Genomic DNA, 26,043 nt, shown 5'->3' with positions numbered 1-26,043 from the left:
CTTTTTGCACAGTGACTATTGGTGTAACCAATTTATCACTATAAATCAATGTATTTATCTCCGCACAGAATTTCGATGTCAACTTAATAATATTATTCATATTTTATTTTCATGTTTCTAATGGTATTTCAGTATGTACACTATACACATGCGTGCACATAACCACACATACACATAACTACACACAAAAGCACCACACATACAACACACTCACACGTGTGGAGTCACTGGACATAATGTTACACACAAAAGAATGAGTACATCATAAAGTCATAGCTATATATATATAGTGAAATGATTCTTGACACTACAAAGTTAAAAAAAATGTAATAGTTACACTTTAATCAAGAGTTGATAATATATATAACCTCATATTTTATATTATTAACTCTTGCTTTAATATACAGTATAAACTTATAATCATTGCAAATAAGGAAATTAAAAAGTTCTGAGAGCAGTTTCAGTACATGTACTAGTAGTGAACCACAGACATCAGTGACACACTGGTCTGACCATTTTTAACAGTTATCTTTACATCATCTCTTTGTGACTTGTCAGATCCAGAAACACGTAATGTACAAGTAGGTCCAGTGTAGCATGTCTGACTGTCAGCAAAATTGTCTGTTCCAGTCACAGAGATGTAAGCAGAAAACATAGGAGTTGAGTAGCAATTATAAGATACATTTACCACATAAGATTCTTTAGGAAGTGGGTTAAAGGGAGTAATACTGAATCCAGTGATACGCAATGGTCCTCCATCACTGATAGTAAACTGGTGTGGTACAATGTTTGCTCCAGGCTGTATAGGTAAGACTTTCCCTGTACCTTGAATGGTATTGCCATGTGGGAAAATTGCAGTCGGCATAAAGAAAATATTCTGTTCAATTGTGACACCATTATCAACAACTGGGAGAGAATTACAAGATAGAATATTATTAGATTTGTCTGTACCAACTAGGTTACACATTGACTTGAATGGTCTAAAAATACTTTCACAAAAGCGAGAAAGTGCAAAATAATTATTTATTGAAGGAAATTCAGTGAGTATGCCACTTTTAAGAAAAGAGCAAAATACAGAGTCTGCGTCCATTCCTGATACAAACTGAGTTACACTGTTAATCTTATGAAAAACATTACATATCTTTCCTAAGATTAAGTTTGTATTATTACAAGCACTTCCAAAGTTTGTACCATTCCTTAAAGTGGTGGGAACTTGTACTTTATATTCACCAGGTTTTGAGGATTTCGCTCCCCAATATTTGACTTTACGTTCATACGTATCATTGTCTAGGTTATAACCTAATAGAACATCTGCATAAACTTTCGCTGTATTAGGTTGTGGTCCATTACATGACTCCACAGAAACAAACACATCAGTATGATCAGATGTCTGAGTATCTCTTCGACGTTTAACTGGCTTTGTGGCTTGATTGGTATATCTTGGTTGATATCTATAGCTTCTCTTTAATGGTTTTCTTTTGTTACTATTAGACATTAACTTTGTATCTACTGGTTCAGATAAATTCATTTTGATGAAAACTTGTTGCGAACCATTAATAACAGCTGTAGTGTTAATCACAGTCTGGTGCTCATCCCAAATGAAGTCAATTTGTAACCCGTCACTGCTTAGAGCAGATTTAATTGTTCCATCATCATTCATAGAGACAAATATTGATCCATGATTATCATTTTCAACAATAAATTCATCAATTGTAAGAGGAACACCACTGGAAGATTTCTCACCAACCACAGAAATAAGATCACCATCAGCTGTCTCAGCAGTCATTATTGTAGAGTCAGCAGGATTAACATGTAGTTGGTAGGACACTCTTAAGCTTGGCTGTGAATCAGAGTCTCCAGGGTGACGATTTGTGTACACGGCAACAATCACAGCAGCAGTAATGAAGAGTGTAACCGCTACAAGGGTAACGGCAGCTATATAAACAAAACCAGTACTAGTACATGATCTTCCGTTCCGTCTTGGTGTTTTCAATTTAGCAGTCATTTCACCTAAACGACGACGTGAGCACTGTTCCACAAACAGCAAGTCAACGATAATAGAGAACATTTTTTGTATGCGTTTATATAGCTATGTCAGCACGCAGAAACACCAAACGTCATATTCACGTGACATCTAAAATGCGGTTGAGGCAGCACTGTATCATACATACTACATAGAAAAACGCTGAAATTAAGTAAATATATTCAGAATTTAAACTCGTTCCGATTCTCGACTCATTCAGTCCTCATCCGAGATTATAGAGGGGCGCTCCATAATTTATTATCTCTGGTCCTCAAACCGTATAGCGCTACCGTACGCAAGGAAATTTTGACGCATGAAAAATTTGACGAATTCAGACTTCAGCAGATTTGACGAATAAAATGTTTACGAAAATCAAGAAATTGTAGGCAAAACCTGTACTTTTAAGGGCGCTTATAAATATTAGACGAATTTAAATTTGACGAATAAAACCGATTCGTCAAATTTTTTTGACGTCTAAATTTTCTTGCATACGGTAGCCTCAATATTTTGAGGTTGAGCAATGTTGTTAAAAATAAAATTTCGTGGATTTGCAAACACTCTCAAAATATATTGGACTATATGGAGATCTAAATATTTCAAGGCTAAAATTTTCGCTGATAGCCCCTAAAACCGCGAAATCAGCGTAAATCCCCCCCCCCCCCCTCGAATTATTTAGGCTATACGGTAATGGGTCTGTTTCACGTGATTAGCACAAGCGCCACTTGGCGCTTAATTCAGAGATTATAGAGGGGCGCGGAGCGTCTCTGCTTAATTGTTAATGCAAAAATTTTTGTCATAGAGATTAGTATTATTATGTTTTATTACAAACGAAATCAAAACTAAAAGTTAGAGGCCTTTTAGACTGTCCATATCCAATCAGTTTCCACTGAGAACTGGTCTAAATTGTGACCAGATTTGCGAAAGGGGGTCTTCCTAGTCTCGCGTAGCCAGACCCTATTTCTCCACACGGCACTTATCGATTGGAAATTATAAGCGCCTGCTCCGAAAGGGTCTGGGGACTCTACAATTGAAAAGTTCTGCCAGCAAATCACCTCTGGATGGGTGAGCGTTGATTGGCCCTAGACCACTTTCAAAAGAGGTGTGGATGACCACAGTTGGCTTCATCCTCAGCTAAAGGCAAGGCTTTAGCCTGTTCAGACTCTACAACCAAGGAATAAGAGCTATTAAATGAGCGTGATCGTGTCTGAGATGTGAGGTGAAATATACAGTTTTGCCTCCAGACTGGCATGCAACTCGCAGAGAAAACAACAAGCCGGGAAGGTAAAAGTTCTTATAGCTATGCATACTGCCATTTCTCTGCTCAAGCTGTCTGCATGGAGGTGCATGCATATGCATGAGATTGCGCATATCACCTCGCATATCAGACACTCATCAGCTCTTTTACCTTTGTTGTAGAGTCTGAACAGGCTGAAGCCTTGCCTTTAGCTGAGGATGAAGCCAACTGTGGTCATCCACACCTCTCTTGAAAGTGGTCTAGGGCCAATCAACGCTCACCCATCCAGAGGTGATTTGCTGGCAGAACTTTTCTATTGTAGAGTGCCCAGACCCTTTCGGAGCAGGCGCTTATAATTTCCAATCGATAAGCGCCGTGCAAAGAAATAGGGTCTGGCTACGCGAGACTAGGGTCTTCCACGTACACACATCCAATTCTATTAACTTGGGAGACCATAACTTAGACTTAGTGTTCAGCTGACATATAGATCAGAAATTTTCTCCATCCATTAAGCTATGCTGGTGCACACTACTGACCAAATATCAAGTCAAAAGCTCTTTCCAATCTTAAGTTATATTAATCGTCAAAGTTGGTAAATTGGAATACACCTTTAATTTTTGCACAGTACTAGTAGCTATATACAGTTATTCTTGGATTTGATTTGTTGAATTTATCACATGCTGGAGAGTGTACGTTCCACTAATTCAAAGTTCTGTTGGTGAAATATTTTAATTTGACCTGGGAAAAGTTTGGCAGTGCTGTTTAAATAATGATCCTTTAATCATGACGTTTAATACTGTTAGCTAGTAAATAAGAAGAATATGAGTCGGGAAAGGCTAAATTTAGGTAATTTACTACAGTATCTTGTAGGTGCATGCATATGTCTATTAGATTTCCTTTTTGTCATCGGCAATAATATTGTAGGTCTAGATTAATTGTGTAGTTGTAGTTAGTGCTTAAATCATTTTTAGTTTTGTTATTCTCTCAGATTTGTCAATATTTTAGCTAGGTAAGGAGTCCAAATTGATTATGCAAAATTTTAAGTGTGGACGGATGTATATAGGTTTTATACAATATTAAGAACGATTCTTTGGTTAGGTGGGTACAACTTTATAAGCAGTCCATGATACTGCATATGGCGCATTGTAAGGTAAAGTCTGCAGCTATTACCTGGGCCAATTACAACATTCATCATAATATTATTATTAATCATAAGGTGAGGCTCTTGAAATGCTATAACCATTCTCCGTGACCAACTACAAAGTTTATCAGGAGTGCATCATTGATATCATTTTGGTTTTATATACATGCATCCAGTATATTCTTTAATGCTCTAGCTAGGAGCTACGTGTACTGTACATACACAAGTCAAGTTAGCATTGAAACTGAAAACTGAAATTCTAACATAATGTAAAATCTAGTACATACGTGATGGATTTTATTTCAGGCATAATGGGTCAAAGTTTTCATTATTCTGGAGTAGTTCCTCAGCAAAGAAAGAAGTTGGCAAGTTGCAATAAAATTACCTATTCAATCCAATGAATGTACCGATATCTATCAATGGAAAATACAACTGGCGCGGTGATTGGTAAAGTTTCAATTGCAATTCCAAGGTAAAGTTGCCAGCATTTATATATTCAAGTTCAAATAGCAGATAACAGGTGTAGCTTTATGGCTGTTTATTTAACAAATTTTAGGCATATTTGGAAAGCCTAAAATTGAGCATAATAGATTGAAATTCCAAAAAGCATAATAGCAAATTTAACAGACTCAAGCTCCTTCACAAGAACATGCAGCTAAATTCGTGACCGTAGCTTCCTACCAAGGGGATGACCCCTGTGGCAGCTTGTATGAAGAATGAACCTTTCTGAAGTTGAAAATTTCAGAAAACTTGCCACATAAACTGAATCAGATGTTTGAAAAATGTACACAGAATTAATAGCCAAAAATAAATCCACCTGCAAATACATCACTTCAGTAGACTATTCTAGTATTGCAGTCCATAATCTCAGTTGGTAAAGTTACAATAAAACCTGACTAATGGTCACAGCTCTATGATTGCATGCAATATACTTACTACACATTGTACCTAATATTTTAAGTGAAGCATAAAAGTTTTGATTTTGCAATGCATTTAAGCATGCAGACACAATATAAACTTACAAAAAAAATTCCTATTCAAAAAAAATTCAAAAATTTATATCATAAATGTATATGTATTACAGAAATTCAATCCATAAATAGCTATTAATGTATCACTGGTCATTTGTGGATGTCACTGATTTCAAGTTACGATCATGTACATCAAACAGTTCTTGATGCTGCTCTATTGTAACATTGTTGGAGTTGACCATTGTAATTAATCCATGTCGAAGGGTGATCCGTATATCTTCACATCGTCTTTGCAACATAGTCTTGTAAAAACGAAGTATCTTATCAGAATGGGTCTTAATACCAGTTATCATTGCCTGATCATCACTACATTGACTGAGTAGTTCTTTTATGAAAGTAGCAAAAGCTGCTACCAGTTTCCTTAGGGGATGATTCTTTGTATGGCTACTAATCCATGTTATGGCTTCATCATAATTGTCATCAACCAACAGGTTTAGTAGAGCTCTACAGTCTTCTCTAATTGATTGGTGAAGTCTTTGTAATCCATTAAAAATACTATTTCCCTTAAAACTCATCACTATCCGAACTAAGTCAAGTTTCCCACCTCTAATGCAAAGTATCGATAGTTGATTTAAGCAGTTCTCAACTTCACTTTGTAGACACTTAGTAATGGCAAACAATGATCTGATATGGTTAGGTAAGATGACAGTATCTATAGCAGTAATAGTAGCAAGACAACGATGACTAACATTTGAATCTTTTCCTCCAGCTAACACATTAGAGATGATGTGAAGTTCTCCAAGATCAACAGCATCAACTAGTTCTACTGGTGAGCCAAACTTCATATGATCTAAAATATATTGTGATAGAATACAGTGAATTTGATAACATGTTACAGCTTTGTGGTTTGATGGTGCCATTATATGATAACGTGAGAGTAATCCCAGGGTCAACAGCTTTTCACACAGATCATCACATTCCTGCACATTAATCGTTAGAATATTTGGTAGCAATTCTACAGGAACAGGTACACTTAGTCCAATTGACAACACAAGTTTCTGAAGTCCACTTAATTCTTCTGCTGATAGAATTTCCACGCTACATTTAATAACAGAAGACACTGCACTTCTCTTCTTGTCAACATTAGCTTCATTCAATCCATTCTTTATCAATGCCTCTTTAACACTCTCTATCACTTCACTAGTTGATTTGTTTTCTTTAGCAATCAAAGTAGATATTTGTCCATGTAAAAGGTTGAGCAGCAAAGGCCAGCAATGTAGATCTTGTATTAAACTGTCAATGTCTTTATTTCGTAACTGGAGTCTATCTGCTGGTAGATTATATGTTACTAATTTCACAGCCTCTTCAACCTTCATTTGTTCAATGGTCAAGTGTAATTGTGATGGAATTAGGTTGCTTATGTTCATTTTACGAGTAGTCAATACCATTTTACAACCTCTAAACACATCGGTGTACACCAGGGCATCAGCAACTTCCCATACATCATCAATTATAACTAGTAGTTTATGTAAATGGTTTGCAATAAGATATTTTAATTTACTAACAAAGAAACTTTGATTACCAACTTCAGTTTTATTAGTTAACAAGTGATACAATTGACCCAACTTGACTGCTGGGCTAACTGGTAGTGGACCTAACCTAATCCACAAGAATCCATCAAGAAAGAACATCTTCAAGCGAACATCATGACATAGAGCTTTAGCTAAAGTAGATTTTCCCATTCCTCCCACACCACAGATATTAAGTATAGTACCTACAGATGGAGTGTTACTATTATCAGTTAACTTGTCAACACCAGTTTCCAGTAACTGATCACGTTGTATGTAATTGTCTGGTAGTGGTAGTGCTGACTGGTAATGTAGACCTGTGGAACACCACAGGAGTTATATATGGTACAGTATCCGGGATAATCAAAACCACAATAATGAATAATTAAAGTGTAGGTTATCTTGTATGCGTACGTTAACATACGCGACCATTTCCTGCCTAGTTTGCACAAACATAACATACTGTATTTAATAAAACCAAATTTAAAAAGTATGTGAAAATTAAACATGCTTCACAGAGAAAAATATGCAAGCATTAATCAAGCCACTATTTAGGGAAGGATGTCTCATATCAATTAAACCTACAAGCACCATGTCTGCTTATGGAGAGCTTATGAATATATTTTTGTTTAGCCCTAAGGGTATGTGTGTCAAGTGGGTTTATTTACAATGTGGTAGATGCAAACAATATTGTTGTCAAATTTTCATTTAAAATGCCTTCACCCTTGTATGAAGTGAATACAGAGCTAAAACTAGATTAGAAAATTCATAGTGTACATCTTAAGCCAAATGCATGCAAACTCTGTAGACCAATTCAAAGTAAAGTTATGGCTGCAAATGTACATAAGCATCTCAAGTTAATGTTCAGACAGCTACTGTACAAATCGATTTCTTTATACCTAACACTATAATTCTAATACTACTCACCTTAATTCAGTGGCGAATCCAAGGGAGACACGTTACAAGTTTGAGATACTCTAATAGAGCAGTCAGTAAAATACTCTAATAGAACAGTCAACACACATAACACTTGAGAATCTTCCATAGTTGTTGAGTATGAAAAACTACGTAGCATCTGCAGCACTAAGCACATTTAACTTGCTAAGATTATTTTCCAAATGAATGCACATGGTCTTGTTGTTTTTTTTCATTCTATAGGCCCATATATAGTAGCTACTCATAACTCACTTACCCCTACACAACTCTTGATTAATGTAGTACTCTACATCAAAATTCTTAGTGAGACATATGAATAGCTTTAGGTAGACCCCCAGCTCCATACACCTACTACTCTGGTGCACCCCCCCCCCCCCCCCCCCCCACATTCCAAACCCTGGATTCTTTGCCTCTGTGATTGGACGAAACTTTGGTATCTCATTCTTTGGATACCGTACAGATATTGCTGAGACAATAAAAAAATGTAATTGTTCAAACTAGGCAGATGTTTGCTGAGATGATTACATATATGTACAACCACTTACTAAGGCTGTACTGATACAAATAAAACAAGCAGGACTCGAGAACCCACACACTCAAAGTCATATCTAATTCATGCAATGTTATAACAGACACTACATCACTGATACATTATCAGTATTGGTATATATGTGAGCAAATCTGTGAAAACCTGACATAATAGTATATTTTTTGAATTCTTGATTCTTAAATATATATATACGTAGCCAAGTGTATGCTCTGACAAAATTTCAGCCTCATATGCTGAAAACTTTTGGAGTCACAGCTCTACAAAGCAGCAATAACAGTAAATTGATTTGTACAGCAAGTATTGGGAAAATAAATTACAGGCGCTTACTAAAACAGTACAAAGTTAGTGACGTATGGAGTTGAAATGTGTACCACCGTGTTGGCCATGAGTAGAGGAATCGATTACTGGGAAAGTTGTTTCTTGTATCTTCTTTCTTCACTACATACAAAGGCGAATTCAGTGAAAAAAGACTGATCACACACTATCGCTTTAACTGCACATAAACAAATGCCCATAACTGCATGTACTTTTGTCTACTGCAACGAAACAAACATTTTCGAACTCCTCTTGAGTAGGCGAATAAGATGATATTCAGGTTTCTATCATTAGACCCTTTCTTCACTAAGAACAAAGCAATCAAAAATTTATAGATTTTTAATATGCAAGTATTTTACTAATTTTATAATCAATGCTTTATACTGTAAAGTTTAGGCTTGCATGATTATGTTGGGTTTTCGCAGATCCAGTCAAATATGTCAACTCATGCACGTACAGTACAACTCTACCTGCTTGCATCTGTTTCTGATGCCAACTCAACTGTTCTAACAAACATGAAGTAGACAGCTCCATCACAGCTGTGCATATAATAAAAATAATATGCTTACATTAACTGAACAGAGAGGAAGGTGTAGGATGGTTTACGTACAGTACGCTACTTAGGCCACTTCAACTAAATCTTATGTTTCTCGGGCGAAATTCAGCCAAATAAAGGTCGGTAGGTCGGTAAAATAAAAATAAAAATAGGCTAATTTGCCAGCTGAAGAGTGAGTCAAACGGTGGCTAAGCTACATTACGGTTGCTGTATTACTTGTGAATAGGCAGCTATGTTGAAATATTTAGTGTTACTTACTTTTTGAGAGCTTAAAGATAAATTTGCAACTCCTTCGTGGCGTTATCACTCTTTGCAAGGTGATCACGTGATTAACATAATTATTTTATGCTGAAAAATATAGGGTCGGTCGGGCCCGAGAAACAAAAGATTTAGTTGAAGTGGCCTTACATACGTACGTACTATATGTACCTACAGTACACACATACATACAAACACACATACATACGTACATATGTATGTACATACGTACATACATACATGCATACATACGTACATACATATGTACGTACATACATACATACATACATACATACAGCTCTGTAGATACATACCTATGTACACTGTATATACAGTACATAATACATACATACTGTACATATGTACAGTGCATACCTGGTGATAATTTTATGCTGCTGATTATGTTACCATGACCACCATATGATTTATAAGTGCCTGCGATAAATAGTTACAATTACTATACACATAGTACACTGTCTCACCAAAGAGGTGGTCCCCCAATACTCCATATCTACCATCATTATGAAGTACATTGATAAAACTAATGAACATTTCTGCTCCTTTCAGTTCCACGCAACTTCTAATGTGTTTCAGTAACTTCTCCATTACCAGACCAGTTGTTAGACTAGTGGGATGATCAGTTGTTAGTAATCCAGCTGTGTGGAGCTGCTCCACTATACTGGATGGATCTACTAATGTCATGAGATGAGAATGTTCATCAAATGTCCTCAGTGCTGCTTTACTGTCTTCAGCTGTCATCACAACTGTGTGAAAAAAAGTAGTGGAAAGAGAACACAAGGAGATAACCTTAATTTATAATCAGTCACTTGGGAAAAGACAAACAAATAATCAACATACAGTGGTCCCTCTACTATCCGAACTCATTGGGCCCTAAGTGTGTTCAGATAATGGAAAAGTTCAGATACGTAATAGAGGCCCATTCATTTATATACAGAGCCCTGTTCAATACTCTAATAGAACAGTCACCTTAACAGTTCGGATAACGGAAAAATTGAATAATCAATGGCCGGATAATCGAGGGGCCACTGTATCATGAACATAAAATATTTTGTGGTACGCAATTTTCACGGTTTTCACAGTTAGTAAAGCTGCCATGAAATTTATCCCGTGAAAATGCATGAGCCACGAGGATCGACTGGCACAGCGAAGAAATGACCACAACATTTAGTTTTGATGCTAGTGCAATATAGCTTTCAACATGTGCAATTCTTGATTTAATCACCTCTTGCGTTTACTGCCTCGGTAATCATCTCTCACAGTGATTGCCACTACGTCGCTACTTCTCTGATAAGATGCCCTTTGCAATTGGCTATCAGTATGACACTTGAAGTAACCAGATCGTTCATAGCCATGCGGTCAAGAATGAAAATCTTCAAATCAAGCAAAAAACACAATGAAGCCAGTATACTGGCTTCCCAACTTATGCTGTGTTTGAAGTGTTCCGTGATGTTTTATGCAAAAATATAAATGTGAAAATCCTGGGCTAGGAGACACCCGTAAATGTGAAATTTAAAATGCAAAAATCCTGACAAAGTGCATAACCGTGAAATATACATACTATGAAACTTTCCAGGTATACAGTAATACAGTGAAAACTACATAACTAAATGGCCTACCCATTGGAACACAAACGTGGTAGTGTATAACGGAGCTGTCAACAGTAACCATTGCTATACAATACTTTTTATGCCTGTGGTAGTAATGGTGTGGCTTCTATTGTACAATCCAGACGGCACCTAAAGAAGGCTTACACCATTACACATTATTTTATCAATGGCTTGTGGTATAGGCTGGTATAGCACGTTTCCTTGGTTCATCTGTGACACTTGCTGTATGTATTTATTCTAATGGCACTCTATAAATGCTTCAGTTTTAGTGATAAAAATCTCATATGAATTCTAGTAGCATAGCTGAAGAGTGAACAAAAAGTCACTGGTACTAGAAACCTTTTTAAAAAGTATAACAAGCTATTGTTACTGTATAATATGGGTAGCGATCTACCAAGTCATATACCTACTGTATCCTTGAAAAATATTTTCAGGAACCAAGGAAATACACACAGCCAACTGTGGGTTCATGACGCATACCACAACAGAGATCACATACATACATATGTACATACCTCTATCCTGTGGAGAGCTAGTTTCCTCACCAGGAGGTTCAGTAATTTCAGTGATGGTGGGTAATGAGGTGGTTGAAAATTGTGGGGAAGATACTTGTTGAGAACTAATAGTAATTGTATCATTAGTTGAGGATGATGATGTGGTAGGTGGAGCTTCTGTACTAGCTAGTACCAACACCTCCATACAATCTATAGAATACGGTGAGTAATAATAGTACACACAAATACACATGAACATGTGTACACAAAATAATATAAGTACAAAAAGAATCCTATTATGTGAATCAAGACACACGGTAGTGTGTCGTGCGGCCCAAGAAGCCGGCGCGTAACACCCGTGAGTATAATGACAGGAAGAAAGAAAACGCAATTTTCGCACCTCCGTAGCTCTGTGCTTCCTTGATGAAACAAGACGATTTTTGCTGTGGACATGCCCCCCAACTGCAGCACTCCACATTCCAAATTTGAGCGAAATCGCTTCGCGCGTTCCCGAGATATGCGACTTCAAAAATTGGCTCAGTTTCTTCGTTTTTTTCTTCTTATTTTTCTTTTTCTTGTCGCACACTTACAAAAACTGCTATAAAACTCGCACGCCATATCCGATTGCCTTGACATTTGGCACACAGAAGGGGGATATAAAGGCGCATCTCGGTACCAACTTTGGCTGGAATACGATAAACAGGCAAAGAGTTATGAGCGATTATTCACGAAAAATAACACCAATATGTTGTTACGCCTACAGGGTAAACCGCGTATGGGAAGAAGCTGAAAATCGGTGGGTGAATAGGTTAACTATTGAACCTCAAACCTTTTATGGTTTGAAAAAAATCGAGCTAAAAACCAGGAAGATACAACGAAAAAACCAACAGTGTGTAACAATTACGCAATCGAGATTAGCTAATAAAAAAACGACTGCTTGCCACGCCTACCAGATAAACCGCTTGGGGTAATGCTTTGAAAATCGTTGTACAGATGGAGTAATCATCTTAGAAAGGCTCATCAATGGTGTAGAAGAATCAGACTTAAAGCCACGGAGTTATAACACGAAATCCAACTTGATGCAGCAAGTGCGAGATCGAGATACTCTAATAGAGCAGTCATTCTAATAGAGCAGTCACCCTGAAGAGAATTCAAGAGATCAGCTAGAAATAAGAAACCTGTATAGAGATCAGCTATACACAAGTCACCCTGTACAGAGATCAGCTAGAAGAAGTTACCTTGTATGGAGTTCATGCAACTATGGAAAGAGATAGTTCAGCTAGAAAAAATCACCTTGTAGAGTTCAGCTACAAAGAAACCACCATGTAGAGAGTTCAGCTACAAACAAATCGCCCTGTGGAGAGATCAGTAGAAGAAGTTACCTTGCAGAGAGTTCAGCTACAAAGAAACCATCATGTAGAGAGTTCAGCTACAAACAAATCTCCCTGTAGAGAGATCAGCTAGAAGAAGTTACCTTGTAGAGAGTTCAGCTTCAAACAAATCACCCTGTAGAAAGATAAGCTAGAAAAAGTTACCTTGTAGAGAGTTCAGTTACAAAGAAACCACCATGTAGAGAATTCAGCTACAAACTAGTGACCCTGTAAAGACATCAGCTAGAAGAAGTTACCTTGAGAGAGTTCAGCTACAAAGAAACCATTATTTAAAGAGCTCAGCTGCAAACAAATCACCTATACAGAATTCAGCTACAAACAAATCACCATGTAGAGAGATCAGCTAGAAGAAGTTAACTTGTAGAGAGTTCAGCTACAAAGAAACCATCATTTAGAGAGTTCAGCTTCAAACAAATCACCTGTAGAGAGTTCAGCTACAAACAAATCTCCCTGTAGAGAGATCAGCTAGAAGAAGTTACCTTGTAGATAGTTCAGCTACAAACAAATCTCCCTGTAGAGAGATCAGCTAGAAGAAATTACCTTGTAGATAGTTCAGCTACAAACAAATCACCCTGTAGAAAGATCAGTTAGAAGAAGTTACTTTGTAGAGAGTTCAGCTACAAAGAAACCATTCTGTAAAGAGCTCAGCTGCAAACAAATCACCTATACAGAATTCAGCTACAAACAAATCACCCTGTAGAGAGATCAGCTAGAAGAAGTTACCTTGTAGATAGTTCAGCTACAAAAAATCTCCCTGTAGAGAGATCAGCTAGAAGAAATTATCTTGTAGAGAGTTCAGCTACAAAGAAACCATCATGTAGAGAGTTCAGCTGCAAAGAAATCACCACTGCCCAAATTTCAAGGCAATAGCTCTTTCCAATCTGAAGTTATCAATTGTCAAAGTTGGCAAATTGGATGTGTGTGGAAGACCCCTTTTCGCAAATCCGATCACATATGTATTATATATATAATTTGTACATTTACTGATAAAATATTTAAAGTATATACATCTACTTCATCTTTTCGTCTTCCTGTAGTAAAGAAAAAAAAACATAGGTTAAAAAAGTCCCAAAGCTGGCCATAGGCCGGCTTTGGGGTATACAAATACAAAAAGAAATGAAATCTAATCCAAAACAGCCAAGCTGTAAAAAAAGTGTGCGGCCCTCAGAAAGGCTATGGTGAAAAAAGATGTGAAATCCAAGGTGGCGGCCAAGAAATGGCTGTGATGGTAGGTTAATGGTAAAAATTTTAATAACGACAATTCAGGTGAATTTTTGTGCCGCTTCACAAAATTTACCTGAATTGTCATTATTAAAATTTTTACCATTAACCTACCATCACAGCCATTTCTTGGCCGCCACCTTGGATTTCACATCTTTTTTCACCATAGCCTTTCTGAGGGCCGCACACTTTTTTTTTACAGCTTGGCTGTTTTGGATTAGATATCTTTATATCCATAAAACTGACTAGATATACACATCTAGTATTACATGATGTACAGTCTATTAGAGCAATTGAATAGAGTGTGCAAAATATATGTCACCTGTACAGAAGTTTTTATGTACTTTGTGTATTGTTCCCTGGTTTATGGGACAGGCCAACATTCACAAGTTCACAGTTGTACACAAATGTACTGTACATACACAAAAGCATATCAGCTATACTATAACAGAAAACATATTGATGTTGTACATAGGAGTGTGCAGAGTTTGAGTTAGGTGCACATGTGTAATACAATGCCTTGCACAGTTACAAGCTTACAGAAGAAACCCATCATGAGTGACTGTGTCATAACTCCGTATAAGCAAACTTAGATTAAAATAATAATGTACAGTACCACATAAATTTACATATGCTGTTGCTAAGTGAAAAGTCCTGATAAGATTAAGTTAAAAAATTAGTCTGTACAAATTATTGTAGCAGCACCTTTTGGTGGTTAAAAGAATTTGTGCAGCAAATACAGAGTTACATATAGTGAAAAAAAATAAGTATTAAAAATGGGCTGTAATAGTAAAGTCACTGAGCAAGAAAACACGTACATATATAAAGAGGCTGACAATACAGCTACTACCTTGGATGTCACAATATTGCTAAACTATACTAACCATTTCTAAGTGGTTCTACAACTCGTGCCACCTTCTCCTCATCTCCGATGATAATTTCCACTAGAGAACAGAAATCTAGCAGATCTGCATTGGAGCCCTTGAATAAAATGACAAAATCCAGGATCGCCATGTTTGCCTCCATTGAAGTAGGTTGACTAGTAACGTAGTCCACAGTTCTATCTTCTAGTGGCATGTTCAGATTGAGCCTAGTCAATGATGTCATATAGTCTTCTGGGAATTCCTTCCACAAGTTATGATAATGTTTCTTTAAAACTTCTTGAGCTGTATAGCAACACAAATCAATGATTAGAAAACAGTAAACAAATTGTTCCCCAGCAATCTGTACTTTGCACCAAGAGCTGCCACTGCAGTTATTGCATAAATGTTACTATAAATACCATACATACAGCACTAATATAAGTATACTTGCATATTTGTTTGTGTACTAGTGTAGCTAAAATGAATATAAAATGAAGTAGAGATCCGAGCAGTGAAACAAGAGATGAATGATGGTATTACAGCATAGCTCTGTGTGAAAATCACTACATTGGCACATTATAACAATTATTATTATTTTCAATCCCAAACACGTGTGAGTGTTCTATTAGGGTAACCATTGTATTAGAGTATCTCTAGTCCACTTCACACTTACCAAGGAGTATGGTCACTATTCCACCATGCTATCATTATAGCTAGACCAATAAGGGGTGAGTCTATCGTGTTCAAGTAAATAGAGGTGTGGTCTCAGTGCTCGATCATTATTAGTCAACCTAGATTATTAATGGGTGTGGTCTTGAACCCATCTTGAAGTTACAGTTATTTACTAGATGTCCAGTAACTTCTACAGTAGCGTAAGTGCTTTAACTAATTTTGTGGCATCTAAATATGTTGCTCAAAGAAGTAAATTAATGCCTTGATATGGTTTTGTTGCATGAAGAAGATGATGACCAGCCTGATTGAAGGTGACAAGGCACAGAGGCACACATACATTGGAACCCCAAAAGGCACATGCCACTGGTGAGTTTTGTTATTGTGGCATAAAATGGTAGCCATGTGCTGCTTTGTTTGGCTTCCAGCCTTGCGACTGTGGTCTGGCAGGCAGGGATTCAGAGTGGCAGGCAAGCTGGCAGACCAAAATTGGAGTTTCAGTGATTTAAAAAAAAATCTATATCCGGCCACCTGTAAGTACGTATTTTCTTGTTTTTAATGCTATATTTGATGTTAGATGGACTACATACTATTATTCCGTAAAGGTTATTTTTGCCACGTAAGATAGTATATTGGGCAGTGTACATCATTTTAAGGGCAATCCTTACTTAAACAGTACTACTATACTGTTTAATACATATAGACATGTACGTCCATGTACATACGTAAGTACATACGTACATACAAACAAACACACATACATATACAGACATACAGACATACACACAGTTTGCAAGTACGCAATTTCACACCTTTATCAGATAGCTGGCCAGGTGACAAGTGATTGAAGACTGTTGAATCTGGTAAATTATGGTCAACAACACTGGACTCCTTCTCTTGATAAGGAACTGGAACATCTGAAAGAGCATTGCAGTAGTGACATATGAGCCAGGGTTGAAACCAGGTCAGTACTGCTGACCTGGATGACCTACTCACACCTATAGCCTATAGATGTGACCAACACTTAATTTCATAAATGGGGTAGTCATTAAATTTGAGAAAAACAAATAAATGGCTGTGCTCTGAAGATGTAACAAAACTAAAATATAATTACACATACGTATGTATATACACAAAAAATTACATTGTACAATACCAAGGACTTATGCTGTGGTGCCTGAATGAAGGGTTGAAGGCACTACTACAGTGCCTTAGGATTACTAAATTACATAGACCACCTGTGGTCTGAGGCCTAGCTTATATTGACCCTTCATGCAGTTGCTGTACCTTGACACTGTTGGCAGCTACTTGTAATAGAGAAATGTAGCGTTATAATTTCAAATGATGACTGACAACCTTACTTATCAATACAATTTAAGTGCATCAGATTAATTTGGCTAAAAATAAATTTTGGATAATCAATACTCCACTGTACTATACAGTACTATATATATTACAGTACTTGTACGTGCCCTGTATACCTGTAAGTATGTATGTATGTACAAATGTATCAATTGTACAATACATTTCCCCTTACCATTGTTAACAGATGGGGTGGTATCAGGTGCAGCATCAGTAGTACTAACAGAAGATGTTGAGGAGGAGTGTTGTGACACTGACAGTGTTGTGGGAGCAGTAGTTGTTACAGTAGTAGTTGTAGTGACAGCTACATCTTGTGGTGGTGGTGCATCTGGGTCCAGAACTCTTATGCAGTCTACAAGAAGTGTACAGATTTGAATTACATACAAATGATCACATTTAGTCCACACTAACCAGCTCGTAGTGGCTCTACTACAGCTGAATTCTCCAACAGCTTTTCTACCGTTGTACAGAACTCTAACAAATCACTATCACATTTAATAGTCACTATGACGTAATCAAGAATCATCTGGTTTGCCTCTTCTGAGCTGGAGCATGAAATCACTTGATTGACAGTTTGATCACTCAGTTCAGTAGTTTGACTCAGTCTACCCAGTGTGATCATGTGATCTTCAGGTACACTCTTCAGTAAAGTGTGGTAGTGTTTCTTTAGTACGGCAACTCCTAAAGAATGAGAATGCAGATAGAGTTTACTATATGTGACCAGATCTGTGAAAACCCAACATAATTGTACATTTTTCGAATTCTTGATTATAATATACTTAAGCAAGTGCACATACGCTCATGTACACTCTGGCAAAGTTTCAGCCTCATATGCCAATAACTTTCAGAGTTACAGCCCTACAAAGTAGCAACAACAGAAAAATCGATTTGTACAGCAAGCATAGGGAAAATAAATTACAGCTTGGCACTTGACTAAAACGTTTGTAACTTATGAACATATATGGAATTGAAACTTGCATCATCATGTTGGCCGTGATTAGGGTAATAAATTGCTGGGTAAGTTTTTCCTTACATCACCTTTATTCACTGCATACAAAGGAAATTTAGTGAGGAAAGATCAATTGAATACTATCACTTATGTAGATCAGATGCTAACAAATGCCCATAACTTATATATCCTTTCATTAGCTGCAATGAAAACAGATTTTTGAACTCCTCTTGAGTAGACAAATAAGATTATGTCCTGGTTTTATTGCTAGCACTAACAAAGACTTTAAAAAATTATGATTTTTTTAATAATACATGTAAGCAAGTATTTTTCACCCATTGATATGTTATCAATCGTAAAATTTAGGCCTGTGATTATGTTAGGTTGTCACAGATCCGGTCACAAATGTACACATGCATCCAAGTACATACATACGTACATTAATGCATCCCACACTTGTGCATGTAGAATATGATTGCAATATGTATGGTGGCATTAATAGTATGTATTCCAAACATGATTATGTACCATTAGTACTCAGTTGGTTAACAGTTAACTTGCTGAACACTGCTGGTACACTGTCTTCACTACCAGCTGGCTCAGTGACCACTGATCTGCCTTCTGAAGGTGTTACAACAATAAATACAGTATGAATGCAGTCACTGCATTACCAGGTACAGTTGATGCTGAAGTGACTGCTGGTGTGCTAGGCTTTGCAGACTCCTTAGCTATGGCCATGTATACAAGCTTGTCACATTCTAAAAACAAGATAGTACAACGTATTCTCATTGAAATATCAGTTTTGTGCTACTTACCATTCTTAAGGACTTCCATAATCTTTGACAACTTTGGATTATCAATAATTCTCTCTACCAAGTGATAGAAATCCTCCAAGTCCTGGTCTTTATCAATTATACCAATGCAGATATCCAGTATCACTTGATTCCCTTCCTCTGAAGTTTTTGATGCAATGGCATCAGATGCAGTTTCTTTCACTGGTACAATCTTGCTAAATCTGTCAAAAGAGATCATATGGTCTTGTGGAAAACTACGCCACAGGAAGTTGTAGTATTTCATCAACACAATACGACCTATAATAGAACAAACATGACTTGGTTTATTTAAATCCTACTTTGTTGATAGGATGTACGTTGCAGCTTACAGAGAAGCTACCATGTATATAGTTGCACAAACATCATGCACACATTTAAGTCACCATGTACGGTACTGCTCAAATGCAACATCATCTCCCACAAGTGTGAGCGGTTAAAAAACCTGCTAATTACTAGGGTGTGGCACCTATTTTGCTCACGAGTATTCATCCCAAACGAAACAGAATAAATACTCACAAACAAAATGGGTGCCACACCCTTTAATTAGTAACTTTTTAAATCGCTCACAGTCATGCGAGACGGCATTGCATATGAGAGGTACAGTAGCTACACTGTACATGTATTTTAAGCATTTAACCTTTTCATTTTGTTTAACTGCATTTGTGCTGTAACTGCATATTATTTTTACTGCGTATTTGTCCTATTTGTAACCAGTGTGGTTACCTATAAACTTGTGAGTTCTTTGGCTTCGGCAACTTACAATTGGTGACCCTTATAAAAGAAAATACAGAAGTATATGTTTACCTCGTGCTTTATTAGCATCTTGGCCACACGCCTTGTGCTTAATTTTTCATATAGCATGAGCACGGCAATGCTTTAAATGATCTATGGAACTTTCTAGTTGTAGCTTGCAGCCATACACTAGGACTCATAATTAACACGCGTTGTACAAATTATTAGCAGCCTGAATGCACACAAACTAGTTTAACAAGGTAACTCACACATAGTTCACCATAGTTTGCCATGGTAGACGTATTTTGGCAGGTTTTGGTCAAAACCCACAAATGATTCTACTGTGACACATGATGAAGTATTTCCGTGATATCTCCAGGACTTGTCCGTTTACATTAACAAACGTAACAGCAATGTTACCTTCTCCCACCCATCACCGAAGTATTTAGATATGTCCATAAAAGTAATCCAGTGGTGGAAACCGTATTTGCTGGGGTGACTGACCACTCAGCGCGGTGAGGGCTATCAACCTGCACTGTGAGCGCCGCGGGCTATTAGCCTGCACTAGAGTAGGTGGGCAACTGTACTTTATTGCCCACAAAGAGTGCTTTATTACCCACAAAGAGTGCTTTATTGCCCACAAAGAGTGCTTTATTCGTACAATAAAGCACTCTTTGTGGTGCAATAAACCACTGTTTGTTCTAAAGTGTACTTCATAAAATTTAAAGTACACATTTTCCTTGAATCTCGCCTACGCAAAGTTCTATAAGACAAAGTAAAGCCAAGATAGAGGTGTTGACAATCAGCTATCTTGCAAGTGCAGGCGGTAATTAACTGGAAGCAGTTGAGTTTATATGTGTCAATAAGCCTACATAGATACATACATAGATAGACATGTACAGTATGTAAGTAAGTTTCATATGGTTTCAATTTTGTTGTGCTTGTATGTACTTTTAGTATTTCATATATTTAAGGCTTAAAATAGCTTGTGGAAACTTAAAATTGGTGAAAGAAAACATTGTAGGGAAAGCCAAGAATGTACACACGCGCGCGCGTGCACACACACACACAGAGTACACACTACACATGCACGCACACCACACAAAAACACACACTACACACATAAAACACACACAGAGGATAGTCTACTTCTCCTTCCCAACTGGCTAACCCTAGCTAGGGTAAGCAGCTGGCTCACTAGACCAACACTTCCATAAAACTTTAATATATATAGCTACAGTAATTATTCAAGGGCAGCACTTACAGTGTACTTAAGGATGGCTTTGTATACGCATATTCATTTGTCAGTTGCTTCTTCTTTATTGTATGCTTTCATCTGTTCAAAGATGGCAGCCATTGGAAGTGCAGCAATTAACCAAGTAAACACAGTAACTGTGCTAGGAACACCTTTGTGTACATAGATATCTCTATTATGTGACCTGTTGAGCAAAAACCAGCCGTTTTTGCACATTCCTTGAATTCCATTTTATTGTTTCTCTATTATCTACAGTGACAAAGAAGTGGACAGCCAAAGTTTCAGCCTTTTATGATGAATAGTCTTGGAGTTATAGTGTTAGACAGTTGGAACAGGAATAAATTTGATTTGTACAGCAACAATATGGCAAACACATCGATCAAGGTATAGCGTTTTCCCTGTACGTCTCCATGTGGACAAAGAAGAAGGCCATTTCAACAATTAAATGACAACAGTAAACTTTATTTCTACTGCATTGTAAATAAGCACCCATAACTCACGTACCGTATGCTGTACGAACACAAAACAAACTTTTTCTTACTCCTAATGAACAGGAGATTCTGGTGGTGTAATATTGTATTAATTTGAGTTTTGGTTCAGTACATAACAAAGTGATTGAAATGTGTGTAAAATTTTTATGTAGCATGTGTACTTTTACCCAGTTTATTCTAATAGCAAAATAGAATTTTGTGAAAATGGCCAGTTTTCACTCAGCGGGTCACATATGCATAAACAATGGGTAAAAGTTATAAACTAAATACTACACAGATAAATGTACATAAATTGGTGATGAGTTGTAGTGAGCCCAATTTACACACACACACACATGCACGCACACACACATGCACGCACGCACGCACGCACGCACACATGCATGCACACACACACACACACACACACACACACACACACACACACACACACACACACATGCAGGGAGACAATATCCACAATGTACCACTTACATTCTAAACTAACACAAAACGAAAGTCTTGGTAACAAAATCGGCTCAGGATCTCCTCTTTTGCTAGTATCAGTGGTTTCTGTAGATACAAAAGTGAAAACAAAGATATCATGAAAATAATGTTGTGTTTTACTTTACACCTTAACTTTCACACTAGTAAGAGAGTTACACTTTTAAAGCCACAATAACTGAATGAATAGGCAACTGAGAATATTGTATTGTTTGGTCATGAATTTGTGAACATTTGAAACGATTCACAATAAAAAAATCAAGTACTAGAGCCACTTAACAAAACACACAGGACAAAGTGAAATATGGCCACGGTTTGCTGGTACATGTACAAGTGCGAGAGGTGGTCTTTGTTTAACAGGTGGCCACTAAGACAGCTGACTCCACTAGAAACATTTGTACAAATCTACTAACCAGTATCATCACTTGATGGTGAAGTGGCAGGAAGAGCTGCAGTAGAATCTGATGACTGTTCAGTGGTGGAAAATTGAGGTGCTTTAGCTTTCAGTTCCAATGTCATACATTCTGTAAAAGTTGAATCATAATGTGTAAAATGAATACAAAATATACAGTGACCCCTCCATATATCCAGCCATCGCTTATCCGAACTTTCTGGTATCCGAACTGTGGAATTGACTGTCCTATTAGCGCATTTTAACTTTTAACTGAGCTCTGTATATAAATGTATGGACTTAGTTTATCCAAACTTTTCCATTATCTGAACATACCTATAATATATAATTATAGGGCCCAATGAGTTCGGAAAATGGAGGGACCAGTGTATGAGGTATAAGGAATTTAATACTATACATTCAGTATCTGTGATGTGCATACAATATTACAGGCCTAGCTAGCTAGAGTGTGTTCTTGGTGCCAGGAATGTTATTCCAGAAAAAAGAACTATGAAACTGGTTTGTACATACGTTAAGTGGTGGTTGATTTCTTAAAAGGCCACTCATTACCTGGCTAAAATGTCTACAACTCCTTGTAAGTTGTTGAAATATATACCAAAAGGTTTTGGTAAGCATATGAGACCTTACATTATGGTACGTAGCTCCTTACCCTGGCTTTTAGGAATTGGTATGCATGTGTGTATGTGCTGTGCATGGGTATATACAGTACATACATAATCTATGTCCATGTACAATATGTACGTACGTACGTATTTCAAAATCCAACATTTCTTTAGAAAATCTGGCACTTCTCATGAGCAACTTGGCTAGATTACAAAAAGACATGATCTGATCGTCATTCTTCAACATAACAATGATGGAATTTAATATCCTCTCATTAGCCTCTCTTGGATTAACAGTGGATAATATTTCATTGAAGAAGCGATCGTCGATGGAGACCTGCTCACTGAATATACCAATTGTGGTAACATGATCATCAGGAAACTTGTCCAGTAAAATAGGGTAGTACTTCTTCAGAAGTGAACAAGCTGTGAATGTAAAGGTACATGGACTTACGTGTGTGTGCGTGCGTGTGTGTGTGTGTGTGTGTGTGTGTGTGTGTGTGTGTGTGTGTGTGTGTGTGTGTGTGTGTGTGTGTGTGTGTGTGTGTGTGTGTGTGTGTGTGTGTGTGTGTGTGTGTGTGTGTGTGTGTGTGTGTGTGTGTGTAAATAATATTATGTAGATGATAAAAACATTTGTCATCAATTAAATAAGGCTATGTTGATTGTTGAGCAGTATGGATAATACATATTACGTAGCTAGCTTTTGTTGCATAATTACACTGGCCTAATGAAGTAGGCTAACATGAATTTGTACTGGGATAGTTACCATTTTTTTCACAGAACACCAGTATGACACATACATGAGTGCACTTCATATCAGAGTTACAGTACGGCTGGCTGATTCAACTAACTTTCAGCAGTAACACTAGATGGTAACGCTTTCAACACCAGTGGCGCATCATCATCATCATCATCATCATCCTCAGCTGATATGGCTGGATTAGCCTCACTATTGGGAGCTGTGTCCTCCTCGTAACTGTCCGCATCATCAACTGGAGGGTGAGGTACTGTAATAATTGATATGTTAAGTGTAGACTTGCAACTATGAACAAACCACTTGTTATATGATGGAAAGTGCTGCTAACTTCTTATAATTCATAAGTGTGTGTTCTATATGTATACACTTGGCTTGAAGACTTGACTACCATTATTATATGTACAGTGGGACCACCATCATTTGTGTATAAGTTTAATAATGTGAACCCAGAGCCTACAATAACGTTCGGATGGTAATGCATGCATGCTGGACCATAATATAATTATTCCAAGCATGGTGTCCCATCAAATCTTGCTCAATAGGAAATATGATACATTCATACAACCCAAGGGAGTGACCACAAATGTAGCAATACCAATCCTCTGCTGAACTGAAAGGCCCAGTCAATTTAGGCAACTGCCTGGTTTACCAGGACATTGTGACTGTACAACTCTGTCCATTCATTATATACAGAGTTCCATTTAATAACTTAGCCTATCTGTTGACAAAACACTCTAACAGAAAAGTCACCATTCTGGGTTTGGTCAATTTCTGTATTATTATTTGAAAATCTTGGGTCCATAAATTAACTAGCTTGTATATCAAGAAAACTTTAAAGAGTGTATGTACATACGTACCTCCTTTAGTAGGTGATGTTTCCATTTCATCAGTTATGGGAACTGTTACTATGGTAACTTGTTGTTCAGTGTCTTCACCAGTCTTGTTCTTGTTTGACTTCTTCTGCATCACTCTCACAATATCTGTATGTATGCAATGAAAGTCATTGTGTAAGAGTTCATGTAAAAGTGTGCATACAGTGAAACCTGTGTATTAAGGACATCTAGGGAATGACTTAAAGTGTCCTGATTATCAAGGTTCCCTGATTATCAAAGTCAGTTTACATACTAAGGGATAATTTGGGACCATTACTAAGCGTAAGTGTCTTCATTTTCAAGTGTCCTGATTAGCAGGTTCCGCTGTACAATTTATGCCCTCTAATTACATATGTACAACATGTACAAAATTTGCATGTACATCTATGCATGCTATGAGTATGGTGAGGATGCTATGCTATACAGTTTTGTAGGGTAGGTCTAAACACTACGGCTGGTATTAGTAGGTAGAAAACACAGATTGATATTCTCCAATATAACAGTCGGGTATCATAATAAAAGAGACATGTTCATTGCTGAATACAGCTAAAAGAGCTTAAAGGTTTTTGCTATAGAATTCATCACCTTGACTTTGTCATGTTTGCGGTGCTATTGCACCTTATTAGAGAAATTTTGTCACCACTACTTGTTTGGTCTACATGCAAAGAAAGATAGAAGCAAATTTTTTCAGTAAGTTACAACTGGCATGCATCTGTGATCATACAAAGCCATTTGTTAAGGAATTACTGGATATCCATTAGTTACAGAGATGTAAAATCTGGGTGTGAACCTGATGGCATATTGTCCTTCAATAATGAACAACAATGGTGGGAATTCTTATCAAGGTTGTTGTAGACAAATTAAGTGCTGAAAACAACTACAATATTGTTCAACTTCACATATTGCTCTTGGTGCTAACTGATGAAAGTTCCTGCAGACGTAACAAATTCCAATGTAGTAGTGCATAATTCTACAGTACTGCAAATGCGCTGAAGTAGATTACTAAGGTGACAAATTCTATGCAAAAGCAACAAGTTTTATTGCAAACAGAATGAAGTACATTGGAACAGCGATGAATATAAAATTTTTAAATACTTTGATGGGTGGTAACCCTAATCAGACATCACACAACCATCACTTGGCCTGACTTGTCACTTATAGTTTCATACACACACACACACACACACACACACACACACACACACACACACACACACACACACACACACATGCACGCACGCACGCATGCACACATACACACAAAGCTTAGCAAAGCCTACAGCAGCTGTGCAAAACACAGCTACTGCCGCCCAGTGAACCATGCCAATGGTCTTGAGCCTGTGCAGGTAAATCCTCCTGGGGCAGGGCTAGTAACCCGCAGAAAGACAGGTCTCACAGAGAGCCCTTCCACATGACCCCAACATCACTAAGGGAGACAAGGACAGTTGGCATTTGCTTCCCCAGGTACCCACTGATA

At 37.3% G+C, this 26,043-nt stretch overlaps 2 protein-coding genes across 2 annotated transcripts in view; both read right to left on the bottom strand.

Moving 5' to 3' along the window:
* Positions 1-89: 89 nt before the first annotated feature.
* LOC136254937 (uncharacterized) lies at positions 90-2,066 on the bottom strand. The gene has a single exon (XM_066047658.1). The coding sequence runs from the start codon at positions 2,003-2,005 to the stop codon at positions 473-475; it is 1,533 nt and encodes a 510-aa protein (XP_065903730.1). The 5' UTR covers positions 2,006-2,066; the 3' UTR covers positions 90-472.
* A 3,096-nt stretch (positions 2,067-5,162) lies between these two features.
* Positions 5,163-26,043, bottom strand: part of LOC136255022 (uncharacterized) — a 28,597-nt gene continuing 7,716 nt past the window's right edge. Inside the window, exons 12-28 of the mRNA XM_066047746.1 lie at positions 24,552-24,674; positions 23,789-23,944; positions 23,085-23,363; positions 22,337-22,447; positions 21,915-21,992; positions 18,945-19,220; positions 18,801-18,887; positions 18,658-18,750; positions 17,592-17,861; positions 17,356-17,532; positions 16,631-16,735; positions 15,171-15,452; positions 11,696-11,884; positions 10,035-10,316; positions 9,928-9,987; positions 9,209-9,277; positions 5,163-7,254 (exon numbers count right to left, since the gene is read on the bottom strand). Of these exons, the coding sequence (XP_065903818.1) occupies positions 5,513-7,254; positions 9,209-9,277; positions 9,928-9,987; positions 10,035-10,316; positions 11,696-11,884; positions 15,171-15,452; positions 16,631-16,735; positions 17,356-17,532; positions 17,592-17,861; positions 18,658-18,750; positions 18,801-18,887; positions 18,945-19,220; positions 21,915-21,992; positions 22,337-22,447; positions 23,085-23,363; positions 23,789-23,944; positions 24,552-24,674 (4,379 nt within the window). The 3' untranslated portion in view covers positions 5,163-5,512. The remainder of the gene's footprint in view (positions 7,255-9,208; positions 9,278-9,927; positions 9,988-10,034; positions 10,317-11,695; positions 11,885-15,170; positions 15,453-16,630; positions 16,736-17,355; positions 17,533-17,591; positions 17,862-18,657; positions 18,751-18,800; positions 18,888-18,944; positions 19,221-21,914; positions 21,993-22,336; positions 22,448-23,084; positions 23,364-23,788; positions 23,945-24,551; positions 24,675-26,043) is intronic.

Source organism: Dysidea avara, chromosome 1, assembly GCF_963678975.1.
Source record: "Dysidea avara chromosome 1, odDysAvar1.4, whole genome shotgun sequence".
Lineage (NCBI taxonomy): Eukaryota > Metazoa > Porifera > Demospongiae > Dictyoceratida > Dysideidae > Dysidea > Dysidea avara.
The sequence above is the reverse complement of the archived record's forward strand: the minus strand, read 5'-3'. Positions and strand labels throughout refer to the sequence as shown.

Excerpts from the sequence above, each read along its gene's own strand:
- LOC136254937 (XM_066047658.1), bottom strand. The coding sequence starts at position 2,005 with ATGACTGCTAAATTGAAAACACCAAGACGGAACGGAAGATCATGTACT.